Below are 18,026 nucleotides of genomic sequence, written 5' to 3'. Positions count from 1 at the left end.
TAAAGTAAAGATTAAAGAAACTTTACTTAAAAGCAAAGATTTGGCTAGCAGATAGACGATCACCTATCTGCGTGAATCAAACCAAATCGAAATTTGGTTCCATTACTTTATAATCACACCTTTATAATCATATCAAAATACAAGTTTTCTTCTTCAGCATTTAAAGAGCAAAGAAAACAAGTTTCTTAATACGTGCAGTGCATTACATACATTTCAGGCGTGTTAGCAAATAGCAATAATTCATGATTTATAACAAAAAAGAATACAAGGCAACGACTTTTATGCACGAACCGAGAAAATGTTGTTTCTGCGTATCCGCTACGCATATATATATATATATATATATATATATATATATATATATATATATATATATATATATTTTTTTTTTTTTTTTAATGAAACTTGGGATGGCTCGACAAATCTTTCTAAAAAGACTAAATATAAAATTTCATGAAAATCCATCCACTCTAAGTCGAGTGCGAGAACGAAAAAAATAAAATAAAATAATAATTACCGTATTGTTATTAGTACAATTTTAATGAAATTTGGAGTGGATCAAAAAAATCTTTACAAATGCTCAAATGTGTTTAATGAAAATCCGTTTACTAGCAGTTGAGTTGTTACATGCGGACGGACGAACGGACAGGATGAAGATAATAGGCGCATTATGCATATATGTTAATGCGCCTAACAGTTATGAGTAAATAATATCAACTTGCGATCTGCATACTACAAACAACTTACATCCAAAACGATCACAGTAGGGGTCTCTACAGATCTTGGTGGAACTTGAGGAGGTTGCGAAAGTCTTGGAGGAATTTCAGGAGCTGTCTCCCCTTCCGATTCTATTGTTTCACCAGTGGGTCCACATAACCGTCCTTGCCTATCGTCCATGGACATGCCATCTTCATGCATTTCCGCACCGTCACTTTCAGCTTCTTCTTGGAACACTGGATCATCAGAAGTAGTGGCACACACCTCCCTATAAGGTGACTTATTCTCAAAGACAGAGTAGTGCACGTGACCAGCAGCGAGCCTACGAATCTCACTGCCAGTTAATGGTTCGAAGCAGTTTTTAATATCATTTGTAATATTAATACTTGAGTTATGGCGAGAGGTATTATTTCTAATAGTGCAGTTCTCTCCATATTCTTCCAATGGAGGTATAATAATGAAAATGTCATCGCTATTGAGCGATTCAATTTCTCTGAGGTCATCAACTGAGGGGTGGACAATCGTCGTCTGAGTGTTCAACTCAGTTTGGTGTTCTGCACCGCTAGGAACAATGGTCAACATATCGTTGCCGGTCAGGGGCTCTACCTCATCTCTAATATCATCGATTGTTGTATTGACACCCACATGTTGGCGTGGAGTCCGGCTGATAGGGGTCACGACTGTGCCATTTGGCCAGGATGACGGATGGGTCCATCCAAAGGTGTGAAGCCGAGACCATCGGCGATCTTCTATCAACAGCTTCCATCTATAAGCGAATAAAACGATTTTAATATCAATCCACAGAAAAATTATATTATTTCAATACAATATACACCATATCCGTTACATTTCGTCTATGGACATTTTTACTTACAACCAATAGAGGGCGAAAGAAAGTCCTCCAAGGATGGTGAGACTGACTACAACGATGATAACAATAAGGGCCTCTAAGGAGATGAGCATAAAGACGTCTGTTGGTTTTTTTTTCAATCGTTCAATATCCTCTGGAGCACCCTGTTATTTGCCTAGAAAACGAATGAACTGTACAATATATCGATTTCAGATACTAACTACCAAAACTAAAATTCTAAACTTTTTGGGCCCTGATTAAAATTTTAATGTCATGCAGAATCTGCCCAATCAAATTAATAAATAATATCAAGCTGCTTATTGAAAAATAATTATTGTATAATGTACTGTATAAAGAGAAAAACTTATTTTGAGATAGCATACACTGAATGATGACCACCTAATGCCGTGTTGGGCCACCGTTTTTGCACAGATAACTGCTATTCGCCTAGGCATCGACTCCACTAGATGTCTGAAGACGTCTGTAGGGATCTGCAGCCATGCTACCCGCAAAGCTTTCCACAGTGTGGAACAGATGACGGTTGCGTGCCCATACACTTCACTTTCCTTCCCTTTCCTTTCCAAAACATGCCACAAGTGTTCAATTGGACTGAGGTCAGACGAATTTGGTGGCCAATCAAGATGAGTGATATTTTCACTATGTTCTTCGAACCACTCGTGCACAGTGCTGCCCTGTTCTGAGGTCGATTTTCTGTTTCCTGGACAAAAAAAAAAAAAAAAAAAAAAAATTTTCCGGGAGAAAAAAAAAACCATGGTACCCTCGCCTGACTAACTCAGCCACATGAAAAAGGCCCATAAAATTCCTCCCGTCATCGAAGGGACTCGAACTCAGGTCTTTTCCACCCGGTTGGGGGAGAGGATGGCGATCCTACCAACTGTGCTACCCATGAGGGCTTTTCACTTTTTAAGGCATCGACTCCACTGAAATTGAATTAGAAGTTTTATGAACTTGAACAGACGAAATAACAGGCGCTTCTGTACCAACAGTTTGTCGCATAATTGTATGATGTTCACGCTAAATCAAGATACTTTACCAGAAAATAATTATAAAAAAATCATTAAATTACTACTTATTTCAATGTACTTAGAGGCTAACAGATTAAACTATTTTACACATTTCACGTAATTTAGTTATGTAAGATTATTATTGTTAACTTATATATAAGTTGCGTCTTACTGAATGGAAAGCAGACGAATCTGTCATGGTTGAAATAATCGATCAAAGTGGCGTCATCGCTCATTATCTGTTGTTATTGTCCAGAAAGAAAATTGATCCTGCAAGATGGTAAACATAACGCCCAACGATGTCATCCTCTCGATACCTTACGGTCGTGTGTATGTGAATGTCTGTGTATTATCAAAGCAGCTACAGCTATGAGGCATCATGATATTGTATCTATATAATTGTGTTCTTCCTTTGGTTTGCCTGTTATCTGGATGAAAAACTAAATTTCTGGAAGGCAAAATCACGCAACCCTCGCCAGAGACTGAATAATTCGGCTACAGTGTGAATAATGAAAAATAAATAAATAACATAAAATAATTAAAAATAAAAAATCCTTCCATTATATCCTATGTTAGCCACGAGGGCACAACCGTCAGTAGTCCTCGCGAGAACACATGAAAATCTGAAAGCCATTTATAGTGATTCAGCCAATATCAAACAACCACGTGTCTTTTTCCACACATTAGGATGGAATTGGGTTCCTCGTTTCCTCTAAATGAAAGTGCATCCAGAATTCAACTGAACACTGTTTCTCGACTTATCAGTGAAGAACATAAGGGCCAACTGCTTCTGGATATAATCGATATCATGGCATCATTTCAAACGAGCTCTTTCGTTTATCATCCTGCCAAAATATCTCTTTCACGAGGCCTTCTATAGATTGGATCTGGATATCAAACCGGTGGATCCAGCAAATTGTAAAGCAAGTTGCCATGTCGTGAAAGTGTCTGTAACGTCTCGCACTTAGTGACAGTAAAGGTCATCTTCCTTCTAGGTAACACGTCTTCCTGTTAGCTCCACGGAAGGTGACGGTTCGGACAGGTCTTCGAAGGACACTTTACGTATTTCTGAACTGGCTCAACAGTTCGTTTACAACATGCAAGCCACATTGAGTAACTCAGCTACTTCGGCTTGACGTTATACTGTCTCCATATTGTTCTCCACCTCGAAGAATAAGACAGACATGAAGTACAGAGGTTCTGAAAACAAACTTTTTTTTACCTGGTCACCCGATTTATTTTATGTGTAGAAGGTTGTGCGTGAGTATGCTCAAGGGGTCCGACGGAAATTGTTTCATAAATTAACAATGTTTGATTTCAATTTTTATTTATATTTAACAATGTATTCGCATTTGTGCTTATTCCTTGCTTTTGAGCACCAGTTTATTTAAAATATTTGTCTCCATTCGCTTTCATTATAACAAATGTAATTTATCTCTTACTAAGCAATATTAATTTTTTACTAGGTGGCACCAAGGTAGTAAAAGGCTGTAGATATATATAATTTGTTATATAAAATGGATGGACAGACAGATAAATCTTATCAATAATTTTGTTTTTGTAGAGCTTTAGGAGCATCAGCGACTTAGATCATATTGCACTATACACTGAGTGATCACTGAATTATGACCACTTACCTAATATTTCGTAGGTCCTCCTTTTGCCCTCAGTACAGCAGCTATCCGACGTGGCATTGATTCAACAAGACGTCGGAAGCGTTCGGGAGGTATGGCCAACCAAGCTGTGTGTAATGGGGTCAGCAGTGTAGGTATGGAAGTGATTGGTGTATCCAGACGCCTGATATGCCTTTCCATAGTATCCCACAAGTGCTCTATGGTATTGATATCGGGGGGGGGGGGGGGGAGTTCGGAGGCAAATCGATATGCTGGGAGTCAGAACTGTGTTCCTCAAAATCTTCCTGCACAAGTGCCCGATGGCTCGGCGCATTGTCATCTTGGAAGATACCATCGCCATTCGGGAAAAAGTGTAACATATTAGGGTGTACACAGTCAGCAAGTAGTTGATGATAGCGGAGACCACCGATACGTTGTTCCACATGCACCAGGGGTCCAAGTTCCCGCTAGTGAAACATGCCCCACACTATACAATTGCCTCCACTGGCCTGCACTTTTGATACCATGCATGATGGATGAAGAGCCTCATGTTGTTGACGCCAAATCCGTACACGACCATCCACGGTGTGGAGTAAATAACGTGACTCATCCGACCAGCACACCTTCCAGTTTTCTAATGCCCAACTTGCATGCTCTTTGCACTAGCGAGTCTTACGCCAATGAACCTTGGTTAGGAGAGGATGGCCCATGTTATGTTGGGAAGTCAACTCTTGAATAGTGCTGCGCCTGGTCGCGTTGTCGGACCTGGCCCACACCTCAAACATCAACCTTTCGCTGACATTTGCAGTTTTGCCATCGGGTCGTTGTTTGATCATTTTGACGCCAGTGCTGGTACACTTTAACTACGGCGGATCTCGAACACTCCACCAGTTCAGCCGTTTGGGAAATCGAGGCACCAACTCGTCATGCTCCCACAATCTGTCCTTTTTCAAAGTCCGATAAATCCTTCCTTTTACCCATCACCCTCAGAATTCTACTACCTACTGAACCATTGACAACTTATCTATGCTACGTAGGTCGACTAACTGCGCACTCTCATACGTCACGTGGTCAACGGTCGCATTCAGTTTTCATAGGGATGGTCATAATTCAATGATCACTCAGTGTATATTATGTTGCTATAATTGGGTTTAACAGTATCGGCGACTAAGGCCATATTACTCTTATATACGATCTGTAAATTGCGTGTACTCTGTGATCGATTTTCTGTTTTGCTAGACGAAAAACTCAAGTTTCCGGGAGTAAAAACCATGCTACCCTCGCCTGAAACCGACTAACTCAGCCACGTTACGAAAAGGACCATAAAAATTCCTCACGTCAATGACGGGACATAAACTCAGATCTTTTCCACCTGGTATGGGGAGGACGGCGATTTTACCAACTGTGCTACCCATAAGGGCATTTTTATGCCTGTAAACTACATGTGTTCTGTGGTCGATTTGTCTGTTTGCTCGACGAAAAAGCTGCGTTTCTGGCAGAGAAATACCATGTAACCCTCGTTCGAGACCTACTAACTCAGCCATGTTGTGAAAAAAAAAAAAAAGCCCATAAAAATTCCACGAGTCAGTGACGGGATTCGAATCAGTGTGGGGGCGATGGTATTTATATGCCACGAGGGCTTATCAAGAAAGACAAGTTTTGTAGATATGCCAATATTGTAGAAGCTCAGTGCTGTAGCACAGAGGTATAAATGACGTTGCATAAAGTAGAGAGTATTATTTATAATCGGCAATGTATCACCAAATTAAGCCCTTGGTACAATGTAATTTATTTATTATTTTTTAATGCAACTTTCTAATTTTTCTCTTTACCTTTTGGGTCCTCTTCCCTAAGTTTAGAGCCATGAAAAAGGGCCGTAAGCTTATGGAAGAGGACCCAAAGAATGCCGCAGCTGCGCTAACTGCACTATAAAGATGTTATGCCACTGTTTACAATTGTGAATGAATCTGTGTCCCTATACTTTTTTTTGGTAATTATTTATTTTTTATTTTAATGTTTATTTAAATAAAAAAAAAAAAAAAAAAACATTAACGTATTTTATAGTCAGTCCATTTTTGGATCTCCTGTATTATTTCGTACTGTTTCTGATGTTCTGGTTTTTTTTTTCTTTTGTATAAAATTTGATTTTATACTTATATACAGTATACGCGTATGCAAGTATTAAAGATAAAATTTGTAATTTTGGCCAACCTTATTGATCAATGAGATTAGTCTTCTATTTTAATAATAATAATAGTAATTGCAAATCGATAAGCTGGGCATTATACAATGTGAATCATACGTAGAAAGCAAATTCTTCTACATTTAATCGATTCTGTAAGAGTATTACAAAACTATCCAAACATGCTTCTATTTTTTTTTTTTTTCCTGAGAGAGAAACAAGAGTAGATGGCGCTACGGTACCAGAACTCAATAAGAAGCGCTGTAAATACAGTGTTCGAAAATGTAAACGAAACGGAAGTCGGTCGTTTGGCTTCTATTTATCGGTTGTACATCCATTCAGCCATTGTAATTGGATCCAGCGCATATTTTCTATGCCTTCTTTTAACCCGGTGAAGAAATCGAAACTCATTATGTCAAGACAAAGAGGTTTCGGAAGAGAATTTTTAAAAACGAAAATATACAGTTGTTGACTGGAGTTCAATACAGCAATTTCAAATCCGAACTAATGCGCAAAAAATCGAAGGGAAAAAAAAAAAAAATACATATTAAACCGAGTTTAATTAGACAAACAAAGCTAGTTATGTAACAAATATCGAACTGTTGTCGCTACAACACTGATGCAGTCATGGAAACCAGAAATCGAAAATCATTAGGGATAAATAATAAAGAACAAGTATGTATGCTGGTTATTGTAATAGGGTTTTAGGAACATCAGCGGCTAAGGCCATACTGCTCCCTGTATATGGTCTGTAAATTGAGCGTATTGTCTGGTCGATTTTCTGTTTGCTGGATGAAAACCCCAAGTTTCTAGGAGAAAAAAACCATGGTACCCTCGCCTCGGCCACATTGTGAAAAGGTCCATAAAATAGTAGTAGTGGCATGTGATGCAAGAAAGCAAATGTATGAGCTTATGCAGCATCAGCCAAAAAAAAAAAAAAAAAAAAACACACCATTCCCTCCAAATGTCTGTCCAGTTCCTCCTTAAATTTATTCAACCTATCAACTTCCACAACGACAGATGGAAGTTTGTTCCAGCAATTAACCACCCGCTGGCTAAAGGCAAATTTCCGCACATCTATTCTACATCTGTCCTTTCGTAATTTGAATTTATGCCCCCGTAGGTTCGTGCTGAACCCATTCAAGGCCTTATGCACCTCAATCAGTTCACCGCACAGGTGCCTAGTCTCCAGCCACTGCAATTTGCAGAACTTAAGCCTCTCTTGATAAGAGGATCCCTTCATTCCCCTCACCAATCTTGTTGCCCTTCTCTGTACACGCTCAAGTAAATCTACATCCTTCCTAAAATGAGGCCTCCAGACCTGTACGCAGTACTCAAGGCGTGGCCTGACCATTGCTTTATACAGAGGGATAATCACCTCCTTTTCCCTGCTAGCAAAATTCCTATATATCATTGACAAAACTCCATGACCTGCCCTGGCAGCCTGTCTGCATTGCTCAGAAAACTTCATATCTGACTGCACAATTACTCCCAGGTCTTTTTCATTTTCTACCACCTTAAGTGTAGTACCACACAGTTGGTACGTTTCTCTGGGGTTACTTCTACCCATATGCAGTACTTTGCATTTGTCAAGGTTAAACTTCAGTTGCCACTTCTTAGTCCATCTGCCCAAATTATCTAGATCCTGTTGCAGTAGCACACTGCCATTACTGTCATTAACAACCCTGCCAACCTTTGTATCATCTGCAAACTTCGACATTAAGCCTGATATACCTTCATCAATATTATTGATAAATATACAAAACAACAGTGGACCCAACACCGAACCCTGTGGGACTCCACTAATAACATTAGTCCAAGAAGAGCAGCACCCATTGATTACCACCCTCTGTCTTCTCGCACTTAACCATCCCTTTATCCATTGTAGCAACTTACCCTTAATACCATTCTGCTCCAATTTGTACAATAGTCTTCCATGCGCAACAGTGTCAAAAGCTTTCCTGAAATCCAAATATATGATATCAAAATTATTTTTTTGCATCCAGTTCCTTTGTAACACATCATAATATCCTATCAAATTTGTCAGACAAGACTTTCCCTTAACAAACCCATGCTGTGTCTGAATTATTGCTGCAGTCTTGTCTAGATGATCCTGCAATGCATCTTTAACCAGCAACTCCATTATTTTACCCGGAACAGAAGTTAAACTAACTGGTCCTCCAAGTAGTTTAACTTCCTCCAGTCATCGACGGGACTCGAACTCAGTTTTTTTTTTCAGATCCTACCAACTGTGCTACCCACGAGGGCAAGTATGCTGGAAATTTCGTACAGGAATATGGTGAGTTAATAATTATAATGGCGGATAAATAAGTTAATAATTATATAAATAAACTTATTTATTGATGCATAGCAAAATGAAGTCATGGGTTCATGGGAATAGGCTTTATTGTATTACATATTATTTTTTAAAATCGTATTATGTCTACACACTTAGACTACTTGCTGCTTGTGCGCGTGCGCCACATATGCTAGTAACTCAAGGGAGAACCCTACCCTAACAGCCCGAGGTCGGCTAATTGCAGCTCTTATTGAAGAGCTCGAAACGAATCCTGCTGCAGATGGAATTCAAATTTTGTACATGTGATCGATAAATGGTGAACCCATTCTTCACTGTCCTCTGAACTAAACGTCATTTTAATGTATTTTCTGTTAATTTTGTCAAAATTTGAATGTGATGTAAACTGGAGGACTTTGCATCAGAAATCACAGGAAGTGTGGCAATGGAGTTCCTGGGCTGGTGAAATAAAAAGAACAAAGGGAAGGAGTTCAAAAATGGTTTTATTTTTATTTAAAGTAATCACCACCTGACTGAATGCACTTATTACAGAGTTCTAAAAGTTTCTGAAAAAGAATCGACGAAGACATCCAAAGGGATAATGTTCTCAGTTAGATTTTCTTTATGTCCTTAACAATCTGAAATCTCTTTCCTTTGAGGGCAGTTTTCATCTTGGTCCAGCTTCAACAGCTTTCCATAAAAACCTTAATCTTCTTCCTGAAGAAGTTTCTTCTGGCTTCCGAACTCTCAGTCAAGCTACGTTGCTAGATATCATTCACGGAAAGCAAAAACAAGAGTGGCCGTAGCACCAAGTTTTCAGAGAACCCATTCTGAAGTGCGACCATTTATAACTATTGCAATTACCCAACCGCCAAGGCCCTCGTGAGTAGCATTGTTGGTAGGATTGCCGTCTTCCCCACACAGGTTGGAAAAGACCCAAGTTCGAATCCCGATGACAAGAGGAATGGGCTTTTTCACAACGCGGCTGAGTTAGTCGGTCTCAGGCGAGGGTAGCATGATTTTTTTCTCCTGAAAACTCTGATTTTTCGTCCAGCAAACAGAAAATCGAACCTCAGAACACACGCAATTTACAGACAATATACAAGGGGCAACATGGCCTTAGTCACCGATGCTCCTAAAAAACAGTACCCTCTATCTATCATTGTAGCTCTCCTGGTGAGTTACCAACACAAAGCCCATCCTTGCACGTAACAGATGGCACCACCTGTCACTTACTTGGTTCGCACAACTGAAGCTTTGGATAATCAACATCCCATTGTATTTCTGCAGCTACCTGTACTAGCTCAACTTCTATAGGTCTAAGAATTTCTAAAAAAAAAAAAAGCGGAAGTGCTGATATCTTAACAGTTGTTCCAGTGTAAATAAAATAAGTCTCAGAATTTGTGTCAGGTATATCAACAACAGATGCTTCCTAACTGAACTTCCCATCCAGTTAAGCTGTTCCTCCTAATAATGTACTGTAAGTCCTCTGAAGGAAATACCCTCGCTCGATCTAGCACATCAGCAAACAACCCTCGAGATAGCGACAAAGATAATCCTGCACAAACTTCATGTATTAAATGACTCCTGTTAGAGAGTATAAAAAATTAAGGCTTTTCCGGGGTTTGTTCAATCTATTGATTGAACAGACTGATAATTAACGCGAAGATTGTTCACTCTGAGATCCAGCGATTTTACAATACTTATGTTTGTTGCTATACGGATGGTTGGAGCTCTGATTTAATATCTCCCAAAAGCTGTCTCTTATGATTTGATTTATTTTCTGTTTCCATTACATCTTTATCTACAAAGATAACGTTTTGTTTGATTAAAGTTATAATTAAAATAATTTTTTTTCGTGTCTGTTCATAGACTAATTGGCAAACACGGATAAGTCCAAGTAGATATACAGCATCAAAAAGAATTTCATAAAATCACTAGCCACAGATAAAAAAGTTTTGCGCTAACGAGCTTTTATCGGATGAAATTAATCGACTGAACAAACTCACAAAACAGATACTATTAAGACAGAACAGAAGAAATAATGAAGAAGAAAATATTAAAAGGATTAAAGAAGCAGCGTCATTATCCCTTATAAGTATAAAAGGCATTGCGAAGGTAAAAAAAAATAACCTAGTTACCGTATAATCTCTCGAACGAAAAAAGAGAATTGACATTGTCTTTTCTTTTCGTTTAAACTCCCATGAAACAATTAAGCAGGAATACAAAAATCCCTCCTCTCAGCTATCCCTTAACTTTCGCCACACTGTCAATCTCAACCACCCAAGGAAGGCAGTTTATTCCAATGATTAACAAACTGACCACACGCAAACTTTCTTAAGTCCAGTCTGTTATTTCCCTCCTCAATATTTTATATCCCCTAAATTTTGCGCCCCATTTTATTGAAAATTTCATTCTCTTGTTCATTTTACTTCCTGCGCCTATGTATTTAGGAGTGGGATGGAACTGATTGAGACACCCCAGTTAGTCCTCCTGAAATACCTAATTCAAGCTCTGTCCCTCTGACCAAGACGAGTCGTCTGTCTTTGAATCCTTCCAAGCTCAGATTTTTCTTTAGATACACCCTCCAGACCTGAACTCAATATTCCAAATGCGACCTCGCTTAGATGGACAGAATGCGCCTTCCTGTATCATTATACTTCAATATCATTCCTCATTTGGCAGCATTAAAACGTAACTACTATTTATCCGTCCTTTCATGAAGCCGGTCTAAATCACTGCGAAGGGATTCAACCTGACTTCCATCATTAACCACCCTTCCGATCACCATATCATCTGCAATTTAACATTACTCATCATTCCATTTTTCAACTTCCTCACTGTTTCAACCTAGGGTTGGGTCAGGTGAGTCAAAGCCTTCCATCTTTTTTTTTTTTTTGTCTTCCCAGATCTTGTCTTCTATCATTCTCTCCCACTCAATTCCCTTTTTTCCACATCTTTTCTAATCAGATCTCTTCCTCTCCGCCTCTTCATTTTCATCCCGAAAACTCTTTTTGGTAATCTGTCCAGGTATATTTTTATTTACTGAAGAAAATTTTAAGCGGAAATTTTAATCCAAAATGTAATACGATACTGTTATGATTAAAACTTGTTCTTCTTTATAACCACGAGTGTTTTGTGTTTGACTTTCATCCGTTATCATCGCAGTCTCGCCAAAATGAATGAACAGAAGAGTAAGAAAAAGAAAATGTAAACCTCCACATGACGCTTTTGAAACAAGAAACTATCCAAACAATTAAAGCTGGCTCTTTGCCAACACTTGGTATTTGCTAACACGACCAAAAGACATTCCCTAATAGTGCCACGTGACCAATTCACGAGAGAACCGTGCGATGGCCTCCGTAACAAGGTTTCGCTCGATGCAGATACAGAAATTAGCCGCAGGTGGTTTCTTAAATTAAAGACTCCAGCTAGGTGCGTCTTATCGAATTGTGTGCAACTGTTTTCTCTGTGTCAGGGCGAGTTCATGAGATGAAACCCCATTTTCGAATATACCGAAAAAATGCATTTCCTTAGTTACGCGCCGGATATGACGTCACTGGAAAGGTGTAAGAGAATTGCGGGACACCCATCGCTGATTTTAGACAATAAAAAGCCCTCTTTGCACTATTTCATAAATATGCATAATGTTTTGTTTTCTTCCACCAAGGTCCCTGAGGTATATGCAAGACCAAAGGAGAACCATGGCATTGAGAGGACAGGAACGTAGTGAATTAATAAAATGAGATTTCTTTGCGAGTAGCCGTCATAAATACCACACACCTACAGAAATTTTGGTTGGGGGAGAAATTATTTTTTAAGGGAAGTCGAATGGAAAGATTTCCATGTAACCACGATCTTGAGAACAATACGATTCCTCTAATGAAAGGAATTTAAGATAATTATTTACAGAAATGTTTCCAGACATTGCAAAGAGAGTGGGATGCGTACAGGAGAGTACTTGGAAAGTGACTACACCCAGGGTCAGTCATTCAGGAGGAATTAATGCTGCGAGAATTAATGTTGGGGGAAAAGGACAGCAAAGCAGAAGCCTCGACTGGATTGAGCACTCACTCCCCTATATTGGAATTTGGGACCAAAATCCCTAAGAGCCGGCCCTGATAGTCAATTAGTGATATTTTTCAGACCTCGTAAGGCATATCGGTCAAATGTCAAAAATTGAAGTTCTGCTACGCTTGTAAGAATTAGGGAAGACCAAAGCTATCCAAGATTTGTTATACAATATTACGGTTCTGTTTGAGGTTTAAAAAATGAAAATAAAAAAAATTAAAACTCACTCCATTACGGAGAACTATTTGTCCGAATGCGGGTTTTACAGTAACACCTTACGGGATTTTTTTTTTATGGAATCAAAACTTTAGTTAGTTTCATATGTCCCCAAGAGGGGGCGCTGATGCACAGTGACATTAATGACACATCTGATTCATAACAAATCTGCAGCAGCAACTGGCTTAACGTATTTGCCTTCTCGCCGACAACGCGGGGAAGTGAGGAACAGCAATTCATGGACAGCAGTAATCCCAGAAAAACATACCAATTAGCTGGTACCACACACAAGGTGGTGGAGAATTAAAGAAATCTAGGGTTAATTGTACAATCTGGCATGGAACTCTCTGAGCAGTACAGGCAGGCTGCCAGCACAGCTCAGAGGATTGTCAATGATAAACAGGAATTTTTCCAGGAGGGACAAAGAGGCGATTATCCCATTGCATCAGGCAATGGTTAGGCCACATCTTGAGTACTGCTACAGATCTGGAAGCCTCATTTTAAGAAATATGTGGAACAACAGAGAAGAGCAACAGAATAGCACAATAGAGTATTTTTACCAATAAAGACTTCTGTTCTGCCAACTGGAGAACTAAATATTGAACTAATAAAACTAAATACGAAAATTTTAATAAATTCACACAAAAAAAAAATCCCTTAACGAGACGCTATTGCCAACGGATAACGTTTGAACTAGTGTCTAACAACTACACTGAGTGGGGAGATCATATGATACCTAACCTAGTAACTGGTAGGCCCATCTTCAGCCCGGGTAAGAGCACTCACACGTCGAGACATTGAGTCCACTAATTCACGAGAGCGTTCCACGGGTATTTCCATCCATGCTTGCTGCACCGCTGCCCATAATTCCGTCGCATTCCTGGGACCAAAAACTCAAACGGACCTTTCCACAGCATCTCAAAGATGCTCCACAAGGTTCATGTTCGATGAACGGGGCGGCCATTCCATAGTGGAAAAATCTGCAGAATGCTCTTCGAACCATGTTCCAGTTACCACGGCTCTGTGGAGAGGCACACTGCCCTGCTGGAAGAGTCCACTGCTGTGGCTGTACGATGACCATAAGGGCTACAGATGGACACCTAACATGGACAGTTCAGAGATGGGTCTAGACGTACCAGGGGTCCCAACGTGTGCCAGCTGAACACGCCCCAGACCATTACCGACCATCCACCTGTCTGAACAATTCCTTATTGACATGATGGGTGCATAGCTTCGCACCCTCCGGTCCACTCGAAATAACTGGAAATCGGACCAGGAGACCCGTCTCCAATCATCGAAGGCCCAGTGCCGATGTTCATTCGCCCAGTTGAGTCGGCGGCTCCCATAAAGTTGTATGCAGCTAATGATCGCCTGATGGTCTTGATGGAAACGTTTCTGGCAACTCCCTCGTTGAAGTGGGCGGTGATTTGTGCTACTGTCACTCTTCGGTTGGCTGAAACAATGCGAGACAGACGTCGACGGCCACGTTCATCCACCACCTTTCTCCGCCCACGATGAGATGTTATTCCGTAAATAGCGTATTCCCGATACACTCTTGATACTGTCGAACGGGGACAGTGCAATTTCTGTACCCCCTCCGCGATAGAGTGACCAATGCATCGGGCACCCACTATCATCCCTCTTTCAAAGTCGGTTAACTCACAACGTTTATCTATACTGACATCTAATTACCGTCTACGCGAATGCAGTGTACCAATATACATGCCAAGTGGTGGGTTCGTCCACTAGCGAGAGGGGTGACAGCGTCGCGTTTCACAGGAATCAGGTATCCCACGATTCCGTCCTTTCAGTGTACTGTACTGTTAAATGACAACTTTTTTTTTTTTTTTTTTGGTAGTTGTTGGCGCATCGGCTTCTGTGGCCATAATGCACCTCCCAAGGTTTTTGCAGTACTTTGATCCAAGCCCGAGGTGGGATTCGAACCCGCGACCTTTGGGTTGCCAGGCAGGCACTTTACCCACCTGGCTAGCCCGATCGGCAAATGACAACTAAAAGGCATGTACAGTGCTATACAAATTATTTTAACATAAATTCTAAATCTGAACATAAAATTGTTAAGTAGAATACCATTGTGATTTCTTGTTAAAATTCTACGCACGCGTGCTCTCCGTCAAACTAGAAACGTTACGAAACAATTTCAGTAAAATTGAACTTGCAGTGCCATTAGTAATTTCTCCTGTTTGAAAGTTAGCCAACTACATGCCGCAGATCGTAGTGTACCGTTCTCTTTCGTTCGTCATATGTATTTACGTCTTCGTTACTAATAAGCATTTTTATCACTTTTATGTTATCCATTCGTGATGCCTTGCAACTTTTGCAAACAAACAAAAAAAAGCATCATGTAACGTCACAGACCTAAACAAAAATAAACTCGCATCTGATAAGAATCAAGTAATTCAGAAAAAATGATATTCTATATTAATTAAAGAATATTTCGCATTAAAATGTATATGCATAATACGCATATTGTCTATCCCATGCGAATCCATCCGTCCGTCCGCATGTAGCAATTCAGTCCCTGTTGGACGGATATTCATGGAACTTTATATTTCGGTCTTTTAGAAAGATATGTCAAGCCCTAGCCTTGCCAATTTTTATTAAAATCGGATCAATAGAAATCTGGCAATTATCATTATTATTTTATTTACATGTAATAACCGACTCACAATAGATGCATTTTTATAAATGTTTATATTCGGGAAAATGCCAAATTTCATTAGAATCAGACCAATAGAAATATAAGGATTATTATTTCTTTGCTCGTCCGTCCGCATGTAGTAAACCCGACCCCAATTTCTTGATGCATTTTCATAGAACTTTATATTTCGCTCTGTTAAAATAATTGTTTCGAGCCTTCCCAAATTTAATTAAAATCGAATCAACAGAAATCCGGCAATTATTATTTATTTATCTCGTACATATACCATAATATTATAGATGAAGCACTGGATATTATGTTTGTTGCCATGCGCTGGTTGGAGAAATGAATGGAGAATGTGGTGGATGCGCAGAAACGAAACTTTCTTGGTTCGCGCATAAAAGTCTTTATTTCTTTTGCGTTTTCTTTTGTTATAAATCATGAATTATTTGCTAAAGCGCCTAAAATGTGACCGTTTTGAAAAGGTTTTATTTGAACTAATAAAGAAAACCAACTGATGCAGTGGGATGTAAATTAAAATTAAATTAATGGTGACCAAAGGTCAACCTAAGGTGGAAAGAGTAGGGTTTCCCTATGGGAAAAACCCCACTCTTTTCTGAAATTATCAGATATTATTCCAGATTTTTCATCAGCGCAACACGAAATACCATTTCTATCCCAAACATTTATTCATTTACCAAAACCCTTTCGACCCACTAATAACCAAATATTTAAAGCTATGTCATATCCTGCTTCATAAAAGACAATGCCCCCGGTGACCTAAAGATATCGTGCAGGGCTCCGTGAGTACTAACCGACATGCACCACGACCTCCATGTTGAAGAAGCGATGAAGGATGGCCTTGAAACCCACCTGTTCGCTAAGATATTAAGTCAACCACTTAAACAACACGATACACAAGACCAAAGATAAACCTGACACTGTTTAAAGTTGTATACATAACTAAAAAACACCGATGCATCGTCCACAATGGTTCCTGAAGAACAGTTTGGATGATAATAAATTATAGACAAGCCATCATCTATTTAATGCAGCCGGCTAAACTGTATTTTTATCACGTGTCAAGGTTGACCAGTTGAAAGGAAGTGAACAGAATATATTAAAAGTCATTAGCTTGCAATGGCTTAGGTTTAAATTACATACAGTGGACTGAGGCTGTTCGGGAGAGTGTATCCAAAGCTGATGACTTGTCATTCCATATTTAGTGCAACCATAACCGACATCTACCGGTTTTCAAAGATAAGACTTAGCTTTCTTATTATTTCTTTCGTAATCATCTAAGTAGGCTTATGCTAAGGTTGCCGGACTAGCCAGTTTTAAAGTTCAGTAAAGATGTCGTGAGAAAGACTACACCATCTCTCTAGGATTTTGCATCCAGCAAAACAGGCAAACCGACCAGAAAGGATATAGTGATGCCTCATATTCTTATCGCAAAATCAAAACTAATGAAATTTAATTTTATAGTTTCTTGTTTGTTTTAACAGAACTTGAAGGTTTTTTTTTTTTTTTTATCTGATACTCACACTAAAGGTGTTCCACAGGGCTCTGCCCTAGGCCCTTAATTTTATTTTTCAATTTATATTTAAATAACTTGGCACTCAATTTTAATATTTCTCGCCCGTATTCAAAACGATAAAAAACTTCAGATATCTACTTCTACTTGTCTTCTACCAGTAGTGGCCCTCGTGGATAGTACAACTGGTAGAATCACAGGGTGGAAAAAACCCAAAGAATTAGTCGGTCTCAGGCATGGTGTTTTCTCCCGGAAACACGGGTTTTTCATCCAGCAAATAGAATCGAGCACTGAACACACGCAATTTTCAGATAATATACAAGGAGCAATATGGCCTTAGTCGATGATACTCATCAACATCTACCCAGTAATGTAATTCTGATTTTTTTTATACTCCGGGACAACCACGCGTTCAAAGGAGTTCACATATTAGAGAGAATACAAGAAACAGCACCATATTTAGCAGCCACGGGCTTGAACCCAGGTCACTCAAGGCACGTGTACTTATGCACCGTCCCGCTGACCACTCGCCTTTTTTTGGTACTCATGGAAAAGTCCTCGTCGGTAGCGCAGTTGGAACAGTAGTAGTAGTAGTAGTAGTAGTAGTGGCATGTGATGCAAGAAAGCAAGTGTATGAGCTTATGCAGCATCAGCCAAAAAAAAAAAAAAATTACACCATTCCCTCCAAATGCCTGTCCAGTTCCTCCTTAAATTTATTTAACCTATCAACTTCCACAACGACAGATGGAAGTGTGCTCCAGCAATTAACCACCCGCTGGCTAAAGGCAAATTTCTGCACATCTATTCTACATCTGTCTTTTCTTACTTTGAATTTATGCCCCCTTAGGTTGGTAATCTGAACA

The 18,026-nt window shown here is 39.5% G+C and overlaps 1 protein-coding gene across 1 annotated transcript in view; it reads right to left on the bottom strand.

Moving 5' to 3' along the window:
* The window catches only part of LOC150075471 (uncharacterized), a 51,960-nt gene that overhangs the window by 3,384 nt on the left and 30,550 nt on the right, over positions 1–18,026 (bottom strand). The window contains exons 2-3 of the mRNA XM_090388669.1: positions 1,592–1,742; positions 748–1,483 (exon numbers count right to left, since the gene is read on the bottom strand). Coding sequence (XP_090244795.1) covers positions 748–1,483; positions 1,592–1,680 — 825 coding nt within the window. The 5' untranslated portion in view covers positions 1,681–1,742. The remainder of the gene's footprint in view (positions 1–747; positions 1,484–1,591; positions 1,743–18,026) is intronic.

Source organism: Mastigoproctus giganteus, chromosome 14 (genome assembly GCF_048544385.1).
Source record: "Mastigoproctus giganteus isolate SK-2022 chromosome 14, ASM4854438v1, whole genome shotgun sequence".
Taxonomy (NCBI): Eukaryota; Metazoa; Arthropoda; class Arachnida; order Uropygi; family Thelyphonidae; genus Mastigoproctus; species Mastigoproctus giganteus.
The sequence above is the reverse complement of the archived record's forward strand: the minus strand, read 5'-3'. Positions and strand labels throughout refer to the sequence as shown.